The sequence below is a fragment of the Poecilia reticulata genome, chromosome 1 (assembly GCF_904066995.2).
Source record: "Poecilia reticulata chromosome 1, P_reticulata-male-v2, whole genome shotgun sequence".
In the NCBI taxonomy this organism is placed as follows: domain Eukaryota; kingdom Metazoa; phylum Chordata; class Actinopteri; order Cyprinodontiformes; family Poeciliidae; genus Poecilia; species Poecilia reticulata.
Window position 1 is genome coordinate 1,254,008 of NC_088830.1, and position 24,113 is coordinate 1,278,120.

Below are 24,113 nucleotides of genomic sequence, written 5' to 3' on the forward strand. Positions count from 1 at the left end.
TCCCATGACGAGTGAACAGCTTATCTGTCCTTCCTTGCTTATAGCTCTAAGGTATGTACATGCTCCATAATCATTGAGGCTTGCATCCGAGAAGTTATGCAATTCATACTGCATGATGTTGATGTATTGTGAGTAGCTTCGTGGGATCTTCAGAGCTGCCAGCTTAGGCAAGTCTCTCAACCATGCTTCCCATCGTGGCAGAATGTGGTCTGGAAGATCATCATCCCAGTTAACCTTGTCTTTGAATAATGTTTGGAGTATTTGCTTACCAATCAATGTGAATGGGGTGACAAACCCAAGAGGGTCATAGATGGAAGCGACGGTCGAGAGTACCCCTCTTCTGGTCAATGGGTTGTCTTTCATTTGAACTCTGAACTGAAATTCATCCGCTTCTACCCACCATTGCACTCCAAGTGCACGTTCAATGTGGAGTTCTCCAAAAGCCATGTTCTGATTTTTGGATTCAGCTTGTTCTTCTTGGGGAATTGTTGCAAGCACTTCTTTATTGTTTGACACAAACTTATGCAAATGTAGGTTGCCTGATTTGCAAAGTTCCCTTGACTCTTTGACCAGCTGTATGGCTTTGGCTGTTGATGTTACACTAGCAAGTCCATTGTCGACGTAAAAACCTCTTTGGATGAACTCAACAGTTTCTTTACTGAACTTGTTTCTTCCTTGCGATGCAATGTGTTTGAGTCCGAAATTATAACATCCAGGAGATGAGGCTGCTCTGAAAAGATTCACTTTCATCCTGTAAACTGAAGGTTTGGAGTTCAAATCACCTTTGTCCCACCAAAGAAATCTTAAATAATCTTGATGTTCCTTAATGACTTGGAATTGATGGAACATTCTTTCCACATCACACATAATGGCGACGGGGCCCGTTCTGAATCGACATAACACTCCGACCAGTGTATTAGTAAGATCTGGTCCAGTCAAAAGTTGATCGGTGAGAGATGTTCCTTGGAAGCGTGCAGAACAATCAAAAACCACACGTATTTTCTCAGGTTTGTAGGGGTGGTAAACCCCATGGTGTGGGATGTACCATGCCGTCTTGTTGTCCAGTTCTTGTTCTGGCACCCTTTCTGCATCTCCACGAGTTATAATATCATTCATGAACTTGACATAATCTTTATAGTATTTCTCATCCTTTTCGAGTCGACGTTCCAATGAAGACAATCTGTGTTCAGCACTTTGCTTATTATTTGGGAGATTTGGACTGTCTGTTTTGAATGGAAACGGGAGTTCGTAGTGACCATCTTTCTTCTGTTTTATACCTTTGGTAACATTTGACATGAACAAAATGTCTTCCTGTGAAACTGGATTGTCATCTGTTGCATGTTCAGAGAAATCGGATTCCAAAGCTTTTATCACATCAGTTGGACTGACTTCCTTTACTTGAGTTCTGAATACAAAATGTACTCGTTGCTTGAGTTTAACTGCTGGTTGTGAAACAGGAAATACTTCACGAACAATGATTCTGTGACTTGTATCGATGACATCACTGTGATTTTGAATTTGAGATGAGCAACCAACTATGTTCCAACCGAGATCGGTTAACTGTGCGTAAGGTTGGTTCTCTTTGCCTGCAATATCTTCACGTGGCAGGAGGGCTTGTTGACAGTTATAGCCAATAAGTAGACCGACTTCGCATTCAAGCAGTGGAGGTAGCTTTTCTGCCAGCTTTTCCAGATGAGGCCACTGTAAGGCCATCTCAGACGTTGGGATATGTGACCTGTTGACAGGGATATACTCTCTTGTGTAGACTGGTGGCAATGTAATTCTCTTTTCATCCTTATATCCTCTAACTTGAAGGTTTACCAGGTTGTCACATGGTATAACTGTTGACTTGGCGTACATAGTCGACAGGCACAGATTGACTTTACTTTTATTTGTGTCAAGATCTTGGACTGCTTCATCCAAGATGAAGGATGTATCACTCTGTGAATCAAGGAGTGCATAAACTGAAACCTCTCTGTCTGGGTTGCTCTTTGATATAACCCATACAGGTAGTATAGAGCATGGGTGTGTTGGGAATGGAAATCCCGATCGATGAATCATAATTTGTATTGACACATGGGGCATAAAATCAGCCAAGAAAAGCATTCAGACTTTACTTATTTTATTCACTTTCAGCGCTGAAAGGAGACACTTTAACCATCACATCTGAGAAAAGTTTCTAAAAAAGTCTGTGCAGCGTCAGAGGAGAAAGAGGGCAGCTGATTATATGGACTGAAGACACTCCCTGAAATCACACCATGTCTCTGTGGCCTGGGAAAACGTTTCTTTTTCATGAGAAATGAACCTTTGTGTCTAACAGAATCAAACGTAACTTTTTACTATGAGCCTTTTGTCTAACAGTGTGACTCTTTCTCGACCTGGTAAAGCATCTCAACATTCCCCCTGTTGGGCTCTAAAAGAGCCCAAAAAGGAGAAGACAAATCCTAGAGTCGACACTGTCCCTTCCGGAAAACATCCCCCGAGGTTTTTGCAGATGTTCATATACATGGCATCATTTCAAGTATTGATGTCTTTCATTCATTTCATGTCAATTTTGGGGGTAAAAACGGACAGGGCACCGCCTAAGAGGCATAGGGATGCCTCTTAGGCGGTGGATCGCAATCACAATGTTCCCCTTACAAGCTAATAAAGAACATGTAAAGAAATAAAATTGCTAAAGGATATTAGAGTGTTAAATTTGGAGGAACATAGGTCAACCCACCATGGCATGACTGTTTTTGTTTTTTTTTTGTGGTGGGAGAAAATATTTTTTGCAGTTTTGTCATAGCTTCGTCATCTTCAATTACACATCAATCTTAATTTTGGACCGTAAATTATTTCATTTTTGATTTTTTATCCTTTATTCATTTTTAAATCAGATTTGTTTGTTTTTTGTTTAATATTAGCTCAGGTCAATGCTGTGCCATAGAAGGTTAAAGGACTGTAAAAAAGCAAAATACAAAAATGTTTTTCTTTAGTAATAAAAGTTAAAAGAGATGAATGTTATATTTAATGACACATGAAATGGTTAAAAGTTATATTGAGGGAATTGTTAGAATGCACTGCAATGCAAATTGAATGAAATGTCAGGATATTATTTCAAAACTTAATAAAATGCCAAAAGAAATAAAGTGTTGGGTTAATATTTTCAAATGAATAAAATGTAAATGAGTAAGAGTTACTAAAATGCAAAATCAATGAAGTGTTAGGTAACATGCAAAAGTCAACAAAATGTTAGATTAAAATTTGTTTTAAAAGTTAAGAACTAAAACATAAACCAAATTTAATAAAAGGTAAAATATTAAGATACTATCCTTAAATGTCAATGAAGCAATAAGGAATAATGCCTAAAACAATCTATTAGTACGTTAATAAACCAAACTTATTTGAAATTTTAAGGTAATATTTAGAAGTTAATGAACCACAGAAAGGATGGAATGTTAAATGAAATGAAATGGTAAAAAAGCTATGAGTTTGGAAAGGTACAGAACTTACAACGAACACTAAACAGCAAACCAATAAATCAGGATCAAGGCAGCACAGTCAAAATAAACTGGTATGAATGAACTATGATGAGGAAACAAGTAAAAATGCTTTCTAAGTAAAATGTAATAGTAATAAAGTTTAATCATATCAGTCTCTCTATAGCGAGACCTATCAACGTCAAATCAGTTTCTGCGTGTGTCCAGATGTTGCAGCTCGATGGGAAACCCAGACAGGCCCGCGAGGCTTCAGTGGCGTTTCAGCTGTAAACTGGTCCACCAATCGTGGAAGGCGCCACAGTCTCACATCCTGGCACACCCAGAAAGGATTGGACTTCATTCTGCAACACAAAAAACACAACAAAAAGGGAAATCAATGGATTATATAAAGAAAATTAAAGTGAAGGAAAGCATCTATTTTCGTCACTAGATACTAGTGACAAACTCTGGAAAGCTGCAGCTCCACGGTCGTCTTTTGGTTCTGGGAAACCATCTGATAGGCAGGTGGGGTTCTGTTGGTACCGCTGCTCTTCTCTATGTTGGAGGTGATGCACTGAACAGCCAAGGACCTCAGGCAGGGAGCAGCAGCATCCACAGGGGATGAGGAGAGCAAAGAAGATTCTTTCAGATTGGGCATCATCTGATTAGTAAACATAATGTTGTTGTTTTTATATATTTTATTTAAAGGCTGCTCCTTGAAGCTAAATATCAGGGGTTTTTTATATACTAAGCCAATAGAGCATCAATATATCAATAACAACTGTTATTTAAGTTATCCTCTTAACAATAGTTAAAGAAATGCTTAAATTAAGTTACACATTTCAACCTTCAAAAATAACATTGCTTGTTTTAAGTGTTGCCATATTCATAGGATCAGACAAAATCAGAAACCAAACAAAAAATCATGTAAAGGATCAGGTTATGAAATGAATGTGCAAAACTGCCCACAGTCATGTTTTATCAAAGGAATATCATTTGAAATGTATATATGAATTATCCCAAATAGAAACTTTGCCAGAAATCTTAAACCATATATAAATCTTTTGCTTTTGTTATTTTAATCAAATAGTCCTCATTTAACAATAAGAAGTAACCCGCTATACTAAAGGCTTGTAAAATATTGTCAATAGTGTGAAAAGTTAATGATACGTGTTAATTTAAGATCTTTTGTAATATATTCCATTCATGTCATAAAAGATAACCCTGTTTTGTCTCAAACCAAAAACTGTAAATTATGATTATGAAAATGTTTAGACATTATTACCTTGAATCAATAATGACACATAGAACTAGAGTTTTAGTTTTATTCTGTCAATCTGTTTGACCCGCTTTAAGCAGTTCCATAATTGCTCATTTGTAAATCCTAATTTAGATCAATTTACTTTGAATCTTCGTATTTTTCTTCTCATTTTAAAATCTCATGTAATGATTAGCCTGTTTTTTTTTTTTACAAGAATAAATTCAACCCCGACACTCCATAATTAACTTACTTATTTTATTCTCATCATGGTTTTAAATCCCAAAAGTTCAACAATTTTATCCTTTGAAAAATTGGTTCTTTTGAAACATTTCTATAAAATATTTATTTAACTGAATTACCCTCTTTTGTAGTGTTTATCATATTTATCAATATTTTTGGCAGTTTAGGGGAGAAATTTGATACAACTAGATTTATTAAATTATATAATTTTCAGGTTAGACCTTTCTGCATGACTTAGTTAAACAAATTATTTTGAATTATAGCCAGAGAGAAGCAAACAATTTATTCCCTGTTTTAAACAACTCTATTTTGTAGAAATCTATTTGACACATGACATCATTGTTAATTTTAATGTATTCAATTCAGAATATTCAGTATTACTTTGGAAACTCATTCGAATAGTTAAAACATTTGTGAATTTTGATTTAACCTCTTTTATATTTTGCTGAAGCCCAAAACTGAAACATTTCTCAATAGATCAGATTAACTCACAATTTGTAGATTAGATTCATTCCATGCATCTCCCAGTTTCTGTATTGAAACACTGTTTAGTGTTTCAATACAGAAACTCCTAAGAAACCCACTCAAATCATTTAGCCCACATTTCTTTCATTGCTAACTATAACAGTTGGGTTTAATTTAAACAGGGTGTTTACACCTCAGTGAAAGAATTGAATAGTTGATTGACAATATGTGCAGTAAACCCATAATTTGGTTCAGTAATTTTCTGAAGAGTAATTTTCCTAAGATTTGAAATGGATTCAAATAAATTTAAATCAATGCTTGAGATACTAGTCCTCATATTTGTAGCCACTGTAATTTGAGCCATCTAGACTATCCTCTTTTGTATTAGAAGTGTGGCTGGTTGTGCTTTTGTAAATCAGGAAATTAACAGTTTTTACTGTACTTTTATCCTTTTTCAATCGTTGTCATGCTGCAGAGAGTCCTAACACTCTGCTGCATCGAGCCTTCACTTGTACCGTTAAACTTATCCTGGGGGTCAAATAGCAGAGGTCAGAATGAAAAGGCAGTAGACCATGAATGTGCTGTAAATAAACTAAGGTGAGAAAAACTGGCATCACACAATTCGAAAATTCAAGAAAAACAATTAAAACTACCAAGTTTTGTTGGCAGCCATTTTGTCTCCAACCTGTAGACTGAGAGGAATCCCAGGGGCCCAGGTCACATGACCAGAGGCGAAGAGCCCAGGACCAACCAGGGCAACAGACAAGCAGGAGCCTCTGAGTCTCAGGATGACTTTACATGTGATGTTCCATTTGCCCCATCAGAAACTGTCCAGGGCAGCATTCAGTCCTGCTGTGCAGACAAATCTGGACAAAGTGTGTGGCCCCCCTTGACAGAGCGAGGGAGAGACGGAGAGATACAGCATGTCATTGTTTTCAAACCTCCGTATCACGTCGGGCAGAATCCGGTGGTCTTTTCTGCCACAGGAGACCCTCAGAGATCACGCCTGGGTCTCGTCCTTCAGCCAGGTGTTTCCTCAGAGATCAGATCCTGTGAGCTGCAATCCATCCTCATGTGACAACAGGAAAAATCAGTCCAACCTCACTGACCTCTGTAGAAGCTGTAAGAATCGTCCAATAGGTCTTTGCCCTCAAACAGCAGTCCAGCAGAAGATGATACAATTCGTATGTGTAGAAAGTGCAAATGTCCAAGTCAGCGTGGCTAAGAACAGCAGAGGCCTGAAGCCTTTTCTCCTCACCTCCTCGCACAGCCCTGAACCCGCAAAACCCGGCCCCCACGGTTCCCATCAGACCACAGGAAGCAGCACTGCTAGAGTAAAACACAAAGTAAATTAAGAAAATACAAGTGTATGCCCCCTTTTGCTCACATAATTATAAATTAAATGTATTTTCTGTAGCTTGTGATGTAGATGAAGAGTTGCCTCTTTTTTTGTTTGTTTTGTTGTTCCAGCCAGGCTCAGGGTCACTGGAGCGGCTCAGATAACGTCCACTGCCTCAGTCTGAGCTCAAAAGATCAAATAGAAATGCATTAAGATGATTCACCCTCAGATGTTTCAGAATGAACCGGTTGTAGAACCAACTCCTCTCAAAAATCTAACTAAGAAATTATTAAACATTTTGACAACATTTTGTATTTCCAGCTTCATACACTTTTCATCTATTGGTTATTCAAATGCATATGTAAAATAATTAATTCAATATTGTACAATTTAACACAAAAGCATCCTTGTGATATTGCCACACTTTAAGACAACCAGTTAAATTTCCTTAATAATTTAGGTCAAAAGAAAACTGTAATCAATTATTCTTTATTCCATTAATGAAAATATTACCATTATCCTGATATTTTTCAAAACTGCTGAGTATTGTATTTATGTATTGTTTTCTTTTTAGAATTAAAAAATTGTTCACATTTTGTCAGAATTTTTCTCCATGTCCCCTTTGGGGCTCCGTAGAATTTAAAGTACTTTTAACCAAAATGTTCTCAATGATAACAATTAAATCCAACTGTAACTTTATACAATTAAAATTAGAGGTGATGCAGGAAACTCATCAATCTGAAAATAAACATGGCATAGATATTGATTAAAGATATTCAATTTTATATAATCAATTGTTAATTTAGTAAGAGCTTCTCTATAACTCTGTATTTCAGTCATGCAGGAAGGCCCAGTATAAGAGCTCATTAAATGAACTCACAATATACCAATGTCAAATGAATACATTCATAATTAACCATATCTTTAAACCGACTAGTAATTAGAGTTTATTTCTTCTCCACCCCTGTTGATATAATTTAAAAATTTGAAAGTGATTTTGCATTTACTTTTCTTCAAAACTAAAATTTTACAGGGTTTCACAAGTTTTCCAAATCATCTATCTAGAATTGAAAGTAGACTATTAGATGTTTTAAATGTAAAGTTTTATCAGAAATGTTTTATGTTTATTAAGTTTTATCAGAAATGTTTTATGTTTATTAAGTTTTATCAGAAATGTTTTATGTTTATTAAGTTTTATCAGAAATGTTTTATCTTTATTAAGTTTTATCAGAAATGTTTTATGTTTTTCATTTCCCTCTTTTGTTTTCTTATGTAAATAGAAAACAAACATTTCTGACAACAACATTTTTATTGTTCTCAGAAATATTTTTCAGAGATTCTTTTTCTATATATATTTCTAAAATGTCCAACTGAAACTGTACTGCAAAGACCAAAAGTTGTATTATTTTAAAGAGTTCAGATCAGAATTTGGATTGCTTTCCTAAAAGTGTCAATGTTTATTTTGAACTGACAGAAGAAAAATTGATCAGATTTTTCTTTTGCGACAGAGGAAAAAAAAAAGTAGACAAATATTATGCAGTACTGTAAGATGTCATTACTTTTAAAATCAAATGTTTTGTTGGACTTGAATTTATGTATCAATTCAATCAAAATTTAAGGCACACAAGTGTTGTGAGCCAGTTGTTGTCCAATCAGTTTGTTTTTACATAATCAATCATATCCACTTTAGAAGTTTCATCTTAACCAATTTGTGCCTTTCGACCAAGACACGCATGTGTTTCAAAAGCAGCAGTTAGTTAGTTAGTTAGTTAGTTATTAGAAAATAAAAACAACAATATTAATAAAAAATGAAAAGAAAAGAAAACATGTCCAACTAAATGAAACAGTCTCGTAATAAATGCTGTCTGGTTTTGAGATTATTCCTTTTCGAACATATTACTTACTTCCCACTTTGAAGTAAGGTAACTGAATTATCTAGATCTATAATCATTAATTGTCTTTGAGACAAGAATATGCTGTAATCAATGTAATGAACCATAATTGAATCTAGAGCTGTTTCACAATCACCCTTTGAATCAAACACAAACTCATATTTATTTACCATTTCTGTTCCCTCTTTAGACATTTTAAGGTGACCAAGTTTCAAATGAAAAGAAATCCTGTTTTTTTATAAGATGCTAAGAGATAAAAATATTGTTTAGTCCATGATAAAGTTCAAGTTGCTATAAACCTCAATTTTCAAGTTTCATTAAGTTTAAATTTAAACCTGTCTACAGCTAAGCTGAGTTTCAAAAACTTCAACCCATTAGATGTCACTGTATTTTGTTTATAATTTTACCTGTTATGTAATTTCATTCATCTTTCATATAGTTAATTTTACACCATGTGAAAATAGTGAATGTGCAGGATAAATTTAGTTTCAATCAGTTCTCCCTTAGCGTCATTTATTCCTTCCAGCTGGTATTTACCCAGAAGGCCGTCTGTTTAACAGGTCGCCTCCTTTCTTCTGCACCAGGTATTCTATCCCTTCTATTTTGTTTTTCTTTTTCTCCCTTATTTTGATATTCATCTTGCTCTGCCAAATAAGTTATTAATGCTTCTCAGAGCATAATCCATGACCTGATGCCCCACTTTGGATCATATTTTTCCTTTTCAAGTTTACCCTCCATCTGTTTAGGCTCAAAATTTAGACTCAGAAATCACCTCTTCTCTCTTTTCTCTCTTTTTTTTTTTTTTGCAGTTTTGCTCGCACGGCGGTGAGGAAATCAAACACAGCAGACAAAATCAAAAACCTCCCACAGATTATAATTTCCCAATGTTGACCATGGTTTTAAAACACATTGCAATAAACAGAAAAGAGTACATTTAAACACATAACGTCTGCTCAGCGGCAGAAGTTTACACACACAGCTGACAGACACACACACAGCTGACAGACACACACACAGCTGACAGACACACACACAGCTGACAGACACACACACTCTTATTATTTCACTTATTATTCTACAGAGGATCAGATTGTGATCAACCTTATCTCATTCTTATCCTCTGGTGGACCCTCTCAACACTTTTGTGTTTCTTGAGTAAGTCTCAGATTGGCTAACGCGTTCTTTTCCGAGGGCAGTACTCCCCGAGGATAAAACCGACAAAACCTAGCCTTAACCTTTCCCGCGTCCAGGAACAGCTGGGGACGGCCAGTTCCCACTGCAAGCCAATCGACCTTTACACCTAAATCTTCACACCTAAAAACTACTTTTTCTTGTCTATACTCCTATGAACAGTTAAACATGTAGACAGGCCAGTGAAACGCAATTTGAACAGAAATGTAAAAGCAATATGAAATTTAGACAAACCTGGGAAACAGTACAGTGGTGTATATTAAGGAACAAGTGTCCTTACCTTTCATGTGGGCCCCACACCAGAGAATTGTTCTGGAAAGCCTGCGCCTGAACGGCCAGTCCAATCTCTGCTCATGTGTCAACACAAAACCATCCTCTGCTACCAACTGTTGGGAATGGAAATCCCGATCGATGAATCATAATTTGTATTGACACACGGAGCATAAAATCAGCCAAGAAAAGCATTCAGACTTTACTTATTTTATTCACTTTCAGCGCTGAAAGGAGAAACTTTTACCATCACATCCGAGAAAAGTTTCTAAAAAAGTCTGTGCAGCGTCAGAGGAGAAAGAGGGCAGCAGCTGATTATATGGACTGAAGACACTCCCTGAAATCACACCATGTCTCTGTGGCCTGGGAAAACGTTTCTTTTTCATGAGAAATGAACCTTTGTGTCTAACAGAATCAAACGTAACTTTTTACTATGAGCCTTTTGTCTAACAGTGTGACTCTTTCTCGACCTGGTAAAGCGTCTCAACAGGCGTCAAACTCAATTTCCCTGAGGGCCACTTCAGCATATTGGCCCTCAACGGGCCACATAGACGGTACAAATCAGGAGTGTCCAGGTCCAGTCCTCCAGACTGCAACTTTAGATGCATCCCTGCTAAAACACCCCAGACAAAAGGTTGACTTCCCTCATCAGCAGCAACTCAGTTCTGTAGAGGCTTATAATCAGTAAATGATCCAGGTGTTAGAGAATAAATGCATCTGCAGATGGTAGCTCTGGAAAATTAGACTTGGGCATCCCTAGCATGAATGTATGAAAATACAATGTTAAAAATAAATTACACAACACCTCATATTGTTAAATAACTGATTTTATGTATTGAAGTCGTTAGCTGTAGATGCACCAGCAACCCTCCCGACCCCACTAAGGGACAAGGGTGTCAAGAAGATGGATGGATGGATTGAAGTTTTAAATATTACATTTGAGTTTGCATGGATGTAAAATTACTGCTCAGTTTAAAAATTACAATCTTTAAATCAGTGTTTAAAGGTAAGCAAACAAATAATAAAGACAAGTTTTGATGTTAACTCTCAACTTCATTCACAAAACTTTTTTTGTTATTACACAATTAACATGTATTTCACATAAAACAATTAGGTGATGTTTGCCTGGCCTTGAACGCAAAGCTGATCCGTCTTCACCTCGACACAGAGGCTCGTTAACTGAATATTTTCCGTATTTGACCGGTTATTTTTTTAAACAACCAGAAAATGTAAAGCCCGTCGGTCATTTGACAGGTTCTAATTAACACCCTTGACTGGTTCACATGTAGAGACATTACAGACTTTACGCAAAGATTTAATCTCTGAGGCAACTAAAATCAATTAATTAAAAAAAAGATCCTTTCTGAATATCATCTCATGGACTCTGAACTAAATGCGTCTTTCTGACCGGAGCTGACATGTTGAAGAGTTACGGACCGGACGCTTTGGAGCGTCTGGTTCAGAAGCTCACTGCAAACCTTTGGTTGAAATGATGCCTTTAATTCAAGTCTCCGTTACAGACCAGAGAAAACTAAAGAGAATGCAACGTTGTATTAATCCATTTGAGGAGCCGGTAATTTATAAATGACGACGCAGAAGTTAATTAGACTGTAACATGTGCAGTCCGCTGCTCAACCACTGCGGAGGCGGCTACGCTGCTGCGAAGAATTAAAAACCCTGGAAGTAACTCATCCAGCGGATTTAACAAATGGAGCCTTCAGGGTTCACATTACCCAGGAGAGCGGAGTTCTGGAGGAGCTGCAGACGTAACATCTGTCCGTTTCTGAGAAGCAAAACCACGAAAAAAAAAAATCCTGGTAAAAGCGCAAACCGGACCGCGCAAAGTTAAAACACTCAGAGTTCAGTTGGTCTGTTTGGATCAGACAGATCCAACTGACTGATGAATTAGCGCAGATTGTTCTGCAGATGGGAACCAGGTGGAAGTGGTTCAGACCCCAGCGGGTGAAATGCTGGTAATTTAAGTGAAGTCGCTTAATTGAATTTATTAAAAGTCATTGGAGCCTCAGTCAGTGGTTTTTGTCACTACGGAGAAAAATGTAGATACATTTATCTGCTTAATTTATGATGGGATCTGGATTCACGGTGAATATTAGCTAAACCGCATAAATCGATGTTTCTTTTCTTGGATATTTTGATGTTCGCTTGTCAATGTCAGTTTTATTCGCTGGGAAAATCAATAAGCAGCCTGAGGTGACTCGGCTGCTCTCTAGTGGCGAGAAGCCGTAATGTTGGCTGGTAACAATCGGAATGCATTATGGGAGATGTAGTTTGTTGTCCATTCGTGCTGAAAACCTATTTTAAGTCAATCATGGGCCTATAAAACGCTGGGGGGCCACATAAGATGACATGGTGGGCCACGTGTGGCCCGCGGGCCTTGAGTTTGACACATGTGGTTTCTTGAGTATTAGTTTAGATTGTTTTTACATTTCAAGTTGACTAATTTATATAGTGCATATCTATTGGATTTTCCCTGGATGTAATTTATATTGGATTTATATTGAAAAAATGATTGTTGGAACTATTTATAGTGCAAAAAGTGCCATTTATTGAATTTGTGTGCACACTAGAATGTGTTGACTCTATATTTACTGAGAAAATGGTCCTGTTTTATTCAGGCCAGGTTGATGGCGAGCTGAAGTCCAGGCCTAGAGCCTAAAGGAAGGATTGCACTCAGTGCCTGAAGATTCTGTTCTCCTGCCAGGCTGGTAGGAGGCTCCTTGCAGCCAGTGAACAATGTTGTCTCCACTCTAATCTGACTTTTGGTTGATGAACTGAAGGGTGTGGGCTCATTAATTATGGAACTCTAGGATTGATTGATTTTTTTTTTTCTTTTCGTTTGTTTGTTTTGTTTTTGTTTATTATGACATCTATAAAGAAAGACTACGTAACTATCACACAACACTAAAACATGCCAGAGAGGCTTTCTTTGCAGATGTCATAAACAAAAACACTAACAACGCTCGAGCTTTATTTGCTACTGTTGACAGGCTTACAAAATCCTCCAATGACGTTGCCACCTGAACTTCAATCTATTGCCGCCTGCAACAAATTTTCCAGTTTCTTTTCAGAGAAAATTCAACAGATCAGAGGATTAATCTGCACATCTACTCCAAAGTCAGTACCAATGCTGTGCCCACACAAAACAATGCAGGAAAAATGACCCAATTTCAACTACTAAATTATAAAACCATAGAAGAAATTATAAGTCAATTAAGCTGTCTGGATGTCCTACCCACACATTTCTTTAAGAAAGTCCTGCCTGTCGTTGCTACTGATCTGATCCAAATAGTAACTCATCGCTCTCTTCAGGTGTTTTTCCCCCAGGCTTTGAAAACAGCAGTTATCAAACCACTGATAAAAAAGAACAATCTAGACCAGTGTTTTTCAACCACTGTTCCGCGTGATCGTCAGGTGTGCCGTGGAAATTATTCAATTTCACCTACGGTACCGTATTTTCCGGACTATAAGCTGCTACTTTTTTCCTAAACTTTGAACCATGCGGATTGTAGCCCGCTGTGGCTTTTCTGTGTATTTTTCTTCAACCACCAGGGGGCTCTCTAGCAGGAAGTGAATCATTAGAAGTCAAAATTGTAAATCAAAGAAGAACGGCTAATTTTCATTTAGAAGAAGCACATGCTAGCAGCAGGGACGACGGAGAAATGTTTCCAAACTCATATCATGCAGCTTTTAAGTTGAGGGCTGTCGATCTGGCACTACAGGAGGGAAACAGAGCCGCTGCATTTAAGCTCGGTGTGAACGAAACCATGGTTCGGCTTTGGAGACGGAGTGCTGCGTCCAGCAGATTTATTAGGACGAGGCATTCTGCTGGGTCCTGATGGAAAACCGAGAGCAGCTTCCAGTTTTATTTTATTTTTTTTAATTGCGGGTGCTAGTATGGTGCGCTCTATAGTCCGAAAAATACGGTAATTGGTTTTAAAAGATTTTTTGAAAATGAATTGTCTGCAAATAATGTCATCTTCGAGTGTCTGCTGTAGCAGCGACTAGCGCCGTAATCATGTAATATTCTTACCACTAGATGGCAGTAGGTACACAGCATTTTACATTAAAACAAGAATTAGTGATGTATAAATGTTACAGGTAGCGGTGAGAGCATTGAATCTAGAAAGACTGATGACAGTGATGGAAAAGACTGAAGCTCAGCAGTAGTTGGAAAGAACATGAGTCCATTTCCCACAACATATCTGTGTGAAGTGAGCTTCTCTAGTCTGGTTACTATAAAAACTAAAACCAGAGAGAGACAGAAATCTTCAATTTCTGGCAGTAAATCAACTGTTTTCATCCAAAATGCACAGGTTTCACACCAGGTGGGTAAAATATACAGATATTGACATTTTGTACATGCAACTCTTCATATTGTAACAGTGAATATGAAGTGAAATGTTTCCCAAATATTATTGCGTCTTTCAGAATAATTATTTTCTGTATTCTGGCTATAAGATGCTTGTGGATTAGTTTGTAAAACACTTTGAAGTTTTCTACAACTTCTTTAAATTTCACACCAGTGTTGTTTCTGTTCAGGTGTATTTTTGAAGTGGACATGTTAAATGCAATTTGAAATAAGAAATGTAAAATGTGATAAAAATACCTTTTTGTGTTTATTTGATTCCTATTCGAGAGACTTTGATAAGAATGACTATATATAGGCGGCTACAGAATATCTTTGTTTCCATTTTTGGTTGGTGGTGTGCCTCGGGATTTTTTAAATTAAAACAGTGTACCTTGACTCAAAAATGGTTGAAAAACACTGGTCTAGACACCTCAGATCTTCTGGTTCTGGTTCTGCTATGCATCCCCAGAACCAGAACCAAACGAGAAGCAGCAGCATTCAGTTTCTATGCACCACAGATTTGGAACAAACTTCCAGAAAACTGTAAAACAGCTGAAACATTGGGTGCCTTTAAATCTCAACTTAAAACCAGCTGGTTAGAGCTGATTATGGCTAAATTAGGGTTAGAGTGGGTTTTGATGTCTTCCATGTTTTTAATGTTTTTATCTTTACTTTTTATTTATTTATTAATTTCTTTTTATTTCTCTTTCTCACTGTTTCCGTTTTAATGATGTAAAGCCCCCCGGAAACGTCCCAGTTAAACGACGTTTAACTGAAAACCTAAAAGGGGTTTTAATGTTTTTATCTTTTTTTATCTTTTTTTTCAAAATCTCTCTCTCTTTCTCACTGTTTATTTCTGTTTTTATTTTAATTATGTAAAGCACTTTGAAATGCCTTGCTGCTGAAATGTGCTATACAAATAACATTTGATTGATTGATTTTGTTTATTTTTTTTCTTGCGCGTTTTTATATGGCCATTTGGATGTTTTTTCCACTGTGTTGTAAATATGTATATAAATTCTCCTCACTATAAATACAAGGCACCAGCAACTGCAAACTTCCAGTCTCTGTCTACTGCTTCATGAGTCGTACCTTATCTTCTGAGAAATTAGCCCATTTGACATTTTTATTCATTAACCATTTACATTGATATATTGCAGCATTGTTTTTAAATATGCTACACAGATGTAAAAGAAATTCATTTGTGTTGTAGCTGGTCCTGTGGGGCCTTATGTGGCTCTGTGATGCTTTTATAGTGACACAGATATTGAAATTCATCAGCCGGGGGATGGGCTCGTCCTTAGTTTTAATCCAAGACAGAATGGGGGAACCTAAACGTGCGCAGCAAATGGCAATGCTACATCCCAGCAGGAAATTATGTCAGCTTCATAGTGTAAACAGAGACAGACAAGCATCAACTAGCATGCACTTTTTAGCAAATTACAGTGAAAATTAGAGTGTGAAAGCAGGATGAAGAGCAGATCAAGCCACAGGGAGAGGGAAAAGCTTTTCCGCAGATTATAGAACAGCTACAGATTATGGCCTCCGGATTATGAGGGTTTGACCAGAACATAAAAAAGAGGCTGAGTCCATTTCAGAGCATTTGTTGGATTTTAACCTGCCTTCAAAAACAATCCTGCTTCTCTCATGTGACCGTTATTAGTTCCAATAACACCGATTGAGAACATGTATTTTACTGCAGTTTAGTGTGTGTGTGTGTGTGTGTGTGTGTGTGTGTGTGTGTGTGTGTGTGTGGATATATATATATATATATATATATATATATATATATATATATATATATATATATATATATATATATATATATATATATATATATATATATATATATATATATATATATATATCTGACTGTATAGCTCAATAGGTAAGTCACCAGTCTTCCACCCGGGAGACCCGGGTTCAAGGCCAGGCTGGGGGCTGGGGCAAACGGTTACAATGGTGACATTGAGCTGTCAGTGTGGGTCCTTAGGCAAGACCCTTGGAGCTATATAGCCTACCTCATACCATGAGAGACACAAATAAGCATGACATGCCGGCTCAGACGTCGCCCGGTCAAACAAGGTCTGCGTCAGGTGCTGGGGAACCAGAGCACCCTGATGAAAAGTGGGCTACTGGAACAAGACGGAAATGGGCGAGAGATGAAAACATGGATCTGTTGGAATGCTACTACTCAAGTAATCCTAGTCAGAGGGGCTACATGCAAAGACTGTGGGAGGAATGGTTAGCTCGACATCCCCAGTCAACACTAACTGCCAAACAACTAGTAGCTCAGTGTTCCAACATCCGCAAACGGCAACTGCTGTCACAACTGGAGATTGACGAGGTACGACACAAGTGCTACGGGAAGGAGCCAGGATGCCAGGTCAGAAGGGAGTCAACTACAACTCCCCGCCCAGAGACTGGGTATGTAGCCCCAGTAATGAACGAACCATCTGAGCTGAATGCGGCTGAGTGAAGTACCATCAGAAAGTCTCATTGAAGATGTGAATTCGGCATTGAGAACGATCCCTACCAACACCATAACAGAAACCAATGAGCTGATATACAACTCAGCATCAGTGATCCTTGAGATGCTTGGTTATAAGAGCAACCATGAGACCCAATACCCACCATGGAAAAGACGGTTAGAGGCTAAGATCAAGATAACAAGGAGGGAAGTGAGTCAACTGTCAGAGCTCCAAAGGGGTGCAATGAAAAGATCAGTACCCAAGAAGTACAGCCAGATGCCCATACCTGAAGCACTCGAAACTGCCAAACAAAGGCTCCAAGCATTGGCCAGCCGCCTAAAGAGATACACGAGAGAGAATGAAGCCAGGAGGATTAACCGGCTCTTCGCCACCCAACCAGCTAAAGTGTACTCTCAATGGCAGGGTAATAACAACAGAGCAGACCCACCCAGGCTGGAGACTGAACAATACTGGAAAGGCATATGGGAAAGGGAGGCGTCCCACAACAGCAATGCACAGTGGCTAACCTCTCTACGAGAGGACCACAGCAACCTCCCTGAACAAGCCCCGGTAACCATCACTGTGGCAGATGTCCAAGAAAGAGTCTCGGGTATGAAAAGCTGGACAGCACCAGGACCTGACATGATCCATGCCTACTGGCTTAAGAAACTCACTGCCCTCCATGAGCGACTGGCAGCTCAACTGAACCAGCTGCTACAAAATGGGACTCACCCTAAATGGTTAACTGAAGGGCGCACAATCCTGATACAGAAGGATCCCTCAAAGGGTTCAGTCCCATCCAACTATCGGCCAATAACCTGTCTCTCTACAACATGGAAGCTCATGTCAGGCATCATAGCGGCTAAGATAAGCGGGCACATGGATACATACATGAGCAAGGCACAGAAGGGCATAGGCATAAATAGCAGAGGAGCCAAACACCAACTCCTTGTAGACCACACAGTTGCCCGAGACTGCAAAACCCGACACACCAACCTGTGCACTGCTTGGATTGATTACAAGAAAGCCTATGACTCAATGCCACACACTTGGATCATTGAATGCTTAGAGATGTACAACATCAATAGGACTCTAAGAGCCTTCATTGCAAACTCGATGGGGCTGTGGAAAACCACCCTTGAAGCCAACTGCAAACCACTTGCACAAGTGTCCATCAAATGTGGGATATACCAAGGAGATGCTCTGTCCCCACTGCTGTTCTGCATAGGCCTGAACCCTCTCAGCCAAATCATCAACAAGACTGGCTACGGATACCGACTCAAGAATGGGGCTACGATCAGTCACCTCCTCTACATGGATGACAACAAGCTGTATGCTAAGAGCGAACGAGACATCGACTCACTGATCCACACCACCAGGATCTACAGCACTGACATTGGGATGTCATTCGGACTAGACAAGTGTGGTCGGATGGTCACAAAGAGAGGGAAGGTCGCCCACACAGAAGGGGTCTCACTCCCAGAAGGAACAATAGCAGACATAGAGCACAGCTACAAGTACCTGGGAATACCACAAGCAAATGGCAACCTCGATGAGGTCACAAGGAAAGGAGCCACAGCCAAATACCTCCAACGAATAAGGCAAGTCCTGAGAAGCCAGCTCAATGGCAAGAACAAGATCCGTGCAATAAACAGCTATGCCTTACCAGTAATCAGATACCCTGCCGGAATAATTAGCTGGCCAATGGAAGAGATGAAGGCCACGGATGTTAAGACTAGGAAGCTACTAACCATGCATGGAGGGTTCCACCCCAAATCCAGCACCCTGAGACTGTACACGAGCCGTAAGGAAGGAGGCAGAGGACTAGTGAGTGTGAGAGCCACTGTCCAGGATGAAACATCCAAGATCCATAAATACATCAAGGACAAAGCCTCAACAGACGATGTGCTCAGCGAATGTCTCAGGCAATGGGGAACAGAAGACAAGGTGCTGGAAGTACCATCATGGGAGGACAAGCCCCTACATGGGAGGTACCACCGACAAATAACTGAAGTGGCTGATGTCAGGAAAACCTACCAATGGCTGGAGAAAGCTGGACTCAAGGACAGCACAGAGGCTCTCATCCTGGCCGCCCAGGAACAGGCTCTAAACACCAGAGCAATAGAGGCTCAGATCTACCACACCAGAGAAGACCCAAGGTGTAGGTTGTGCAAGGAGGCCCCTGAGACAGTCCAGCACATAATAGCAGGGTGCAAGATGCTGGCAGGGAAAGCGTACATGGAACGACATAACCAAGTGGCGGGCATAGTGTACAGGAACATCTGTGCAGAATATGGACTGGAAGCCCCAAGATCAAAGTGGGGAACACCCCCAAAGGTGGTGGAGAATGACCGAGCTAAGATCCTGTGGGACTTCCAGATCCAGACAGACAAGATGGTAATGGCGAACCAACGGGACATTGTGGTGGTGGATAAAGAACAGAGGAAAGCCGTTGTGGTGGATGTAGCAATACCAAGTGATTACAACATCAGGAAAAAGGAGCATGAGAAATTGGAGAAATACCAGGACCTCAGGGAGGAACTGGAAAAGACCTGGAAGGTGAAGACCACAGTGGTGCCTGTGGTCATCGGGGCCCTCGGGGCAGTCGCCCCCAAACTGGAGCAGTGGCTAAAACAGATCCCAGGAACAACATCAGACATCTCAGTCCAGAAATGTGCAGTTCTAGGCACAGCCAAGATACTGCGCAGAACCCTCAAGCTCCCAGGCCTCTGGTAGAGGACCCGAGCTCAGAGGATGAAACAGACCACCCACGGAGGGTGAGAAGGGAATTTTTTTTTTTTTATATATATATACATACAGGGGTGAAAGTAGGGGGGTACAGCAGGGTACTGTGTACCCCTAAAAGATTTAGCGGGGTACGCAGTACCTGCAAGAGAGGGGAGCGGCTGTTGGCTGTAAAAAAATCAGTGGGTTCACTGAGCAGCCGTGACTGATTAGTTTTTCAAGAACAATCTAAAACAGACTTGATCAGTTAATAAATAACTTTTTTCCCATTTCATATTGTTTCTGAACTCTTAATGTTTTTCTAGAGCAGCGGAGCAACACGTCGATCATGGAAGGTTTTGAGTTGATCTCAGCATCAGGTGACAAACTGAACGCAGCCAGGATGCTGAGACCAGCTGAGACGTCCTCCTCTGATTGGCTTAAAATGTTTGTAACTTTATTAAACAACAACAAAAACAAATCAACAAAACGTGTTCAAATTAATGACCCAACAACAATAATCTCAGTAATTATTGTTTCAACAAGTTGTTGCGTAATTCTGTGCGTTTTGGTTTCATTATCAAAATAACGAGCAGAGCAGGAGTTTAAAATGAACCAATCAACCACCACTGTGTTCATGAGGCTTATTAGTGATCGCAAAATAAATATAGAGCCTGAAAACCTAATATCGTAACGGACTGAATGTTTTAAACGTAATCTGTACTCGGCTCGAGGAGCGAGTGGTTGCCATGGCAACGGGTGTGCTTAAATGATAGAGACGGAGTAAAAAGGTGTGAGTGGTTTAGAGTTGATCACCTGTTCAAGTTGTTTTATCTTTGTTTACCTTTGCCTTGGCCCATCACAGCCACTGTAGTTTCTGAACGTTCAATAAACGTTCAGGTAGTTATGCCTATGTCCCCAGGCCCCGTTTTGTAATCCATAATGTCCCTGACTATTTATTTCTTTTACTATATTTCTTTAAAACTCAAAGTGTAATGGCCTATAAACCAAGGAGAGTCTTCATGAAAGTCGTAAAATTTACTCAGGTATCAGGTATAAAATCCTACCCTAACCCTAACCTGAACCCATTATTTTACATTACATTACATTTAAAAGAAACCATTGTCTTGCCAAAAGCAGAGCTATTGCTTTAATGTTTTCAGACACAGAGCTGTTCATTTAGCATAAACATGAAGCAGACAAAAAGCAGATGATATCTTCAGCTTGCACAGAATTAAGCTTTAAATTTAAACAGTTTTCTCAATTCTTTAACACTTTTTTCTCTTCCAGAGCTACTTGGAGCAACAAAGAGGATTAATGTCAACATCCAGGATGCAGATGGGTGAGAACCAGTAGCTCCTTTCTTCCCCTCCTGTTATCATTGCTCCCTTCTTTTTACATTTCAGAGAGAAAGAAAAATGAAAGAGCACATACAGTTAGTCACAGCAAAGACTCTGCTTTACAATAGCTTTATCTAGAACACCGACAGAGTTAAACACTGAAAGAGCCCAGTGGATCATCTAGAGAGGGATAAAGTTGTAGGCAGCAGTTGCTCAGGCCATGTCCCCCTTCTCCCTCTCCACGCACACACACACACACACGCCCACACCCGTACACACACACACGCCCACACCCGTACACACACACACGCCCACACACACACACGCCCACACCCGTACACACACACACACCCCCGCACGCACACACACACGCACACACACACACACACGCCCACACCCGTACACACACACACGCCCACACACACACACGCCCACACCCGTACACACACACACACACACGCACACCCCCGCACGCACACACACAGGCGCGCACACGCACGCACGCACACACACACACACACACACACACACACACACACACACACACACACAGGAAAGTATTGCAGCTGTCTATAAAGAGAAAAAACACAGAGGGAGAACATAAAAATTAAAAATTGAAATAACAGCAAATATTTCAAATTTTATTGGTATGAGAATGTAGTAGAGAGAGGAAGAGCAGTCAGTTTGTCCATCAGGAGCCTGAGCCTATACGTAACCATAGAGACTGAGGAGCCATGCACTAAGCCACTCTAACTATAAACTTATCAAAAAGTTATGAGCCTAGTCTTAGAAGAAGGAAAGGGCGCAACGGTGGTGCTTTTGGTAGAGCATGTGACTCATGTATGTGGCCTCAGTTGTCAGAGGTTCAAGTTCCAGCCCATTGACCTTTGTCTTTCCCCTGTCTCACAACACACTTTCCTGGTGATTCACTAGCAAATAAAGGCTACTAGAGCCAAAAGAAATCTTAAAAAAAATAAAAGTTGACAGGAAAAAAAATGATTCTTTGTATTTAAAATATAACCTTTTCCTGTCATGTTGTACAAAAAGTTCAGAGGTCAGGGTTGATGAGAAGATGGATGAAGCTAAATACAAGGCAATCCTGGAAGAAAACCTATCACAGAAGACTTGAGCCACCAGAAGTTCAACAACAATCTGAAACACACAGACAGAGTTACAGTGAAATAGTAATATTGATGCATATTGATGGTTTAGATTGGCTCTGTTAACGCCCCAATGTACTCCATCCAGTCTGGCTGGGATTAAACAATTATGAAATAAGTCTGGGTAAAAGTTTCAGTTTCCAGACGTTGCTAGAGACTTACCTCAAAATACTCACTGCTGTAACTCTATCGAAAGGTGATTCTATGAAGTATTGATTGCTTAAAGGGTATAATTAAATATGGAGAAGACTGTATGTAGATCGAAGCATTCAGCTCTGGCAAATGGAGGAGACCAGTAACAAAGGCTAACGTCAAACTGTTTAGATGCATCCACTATAGATGCTATTAGTGTGATGCAGCCTAATAACAGTGGACTCAGTACAGTTAGCGGTGTACTCACTGCTATCTGGGATGTGATTCCCAGATGCAAGTTATCATTTTTCTGTGGAAATGGAATGCAGCATTAATGAAGGAAGAAAGAAAAACTGCTTACCTGCGTTCAACTTTCTGTGAAGAAAACCATCGTCCACTGAAATCTGTGTTCGTCTAAATGAAACCATAAAGATGGTCAGTAATCAGTGGATAAAAGCAGATGGAGCGTTGCCAGGTTTTAATTTGGCTGTACTGCTTTATGTTGCTTCATCTAGATGTGTGCACATGCTTGGCTTGTAACCACGTTCCATTTTGCTCCATCAAATAACAAGAATCCTTTTATTATGTTGGTAGAAATCAGATAATTGGGCTCGGCTCCCTGTTTAATGACTGATGACTCGTTGATTTGACTCCAGGGGCTGGCTCTTAGATTCACAGGGGATCCATACACTCACACACACACATAGATGGCCTGTGTGTACTCTCCCCTCCAGGGTAGCAAGATTGCTTATTAATGGAAGTAGGTCACCCCCGCCCCCCACCCCCTGCCTGCCTGCCTCACCCCTCCCATCTTCCACATAGAGCTGAAGGCAGAGTAGCTGTAGAAGGGAGATTAATTCAGCAAAGTTCTACTCAGAGCTCATGCTGATGTGTAGACGTGAATGTTTATTTTCAATCTTAATCTGTGTCTTTTTGAAGGCTGTCTCCGCTGCACCACGCTGCTCTTAGTGGGAACAAGGAGCTGATCTCTCTGCTGTTGGAGGCTCAGGCAGCAGTGGATATCAAAGATCATAAAGGTAAAAACTCACAGATCCAAGGGTTCTGTGAGAGTAGACACAAAGCTCTCCACCCCCCACCTGAAAAAATAACTAAACATAATATTTAAAATCTGAAAAACACTAGAATCCTGTGTGAACTTGTTGAAAATGCAGTTATTTGTTTTTGTCGTGTGTGAGAGAACAGCGACAGATTTATTTGTAGAGTAAATAATAGAAAACAGAGGATAAAAGCTTCATGGCTGCTTAACCGAGAGCCAAATGGCATCAGAGCAGGAAAATATCTCCAGCCAACATTGTTGGATTCTGACGGAAGAAAAGAGGAAATCTCAGGGCAGATGGGAGCTATAATCCCTGCAGGATGTCGGCCTAGTCTCTCTGCTCTCTCAGTCAGTGGTGCCCCTCCTCCACCCGTCTAAGTACAGAGATACACCTGGTAGGCGTATTTGCCACATGGCCCTCCCTCCTCAGTGGGAGTTTTTCTGTTCCAGACATGTCGGGGAATCGTTCCTCATTACAGACTCATTGATTGGATCAGATGGGAGACCCTGGATGTGTCGCTCCAGTTCCAACTGAATGCTCTACCAATATTGCGTGACATTATTTCAAAAACACTAAGGTCAATATTTAAGGTAGTTTGACACAATTTCTGAATGCCTCACTTCCACGTCCTTTCAGTGCTTTTCTTCAGAGTATGGGCTCGATTGTTTTTTTGACACCTTGTCAAGAAAAGTCGAGCTCATCCCACTTCCCCATGCTGGAGATTTTAGTTTAATAGTAAC

The 24,113-nt window shown here is 39.7% G+C and overlaps 1 protein-coding gene across 6 annotated transcripts in view; it reads left to right on the forward strand.

Annotated features, from left to right (window-relative positions):
- The window catches only part of LOC103462904 (uncharacterized), a 133,330-nt gene that overhangs the window by 19,125 nt on the left and 90,092 nt on the right, over nucleotides 1-24,113 (forward strand). For all 6 annotated transcript variants that reach the window (XM_008405998.3, XM_081606476.1, XM_081606515.1 and 3 more), the window contains exons 2-3: nucleotides 20,974-21,025; nucleotides 23,255-23,352. In XM_008405998.3, coding sequence (XP_008404220.2) covers nucleotides 20,974-21,025; nucleotides 23,255-23,352 — 150 coding nt within the window. The remainder of the gene's footprint in view (nucleotides 1-20,973; nucleotides 21,026-23,254; nucleotides 23,353-24,113) is intronic.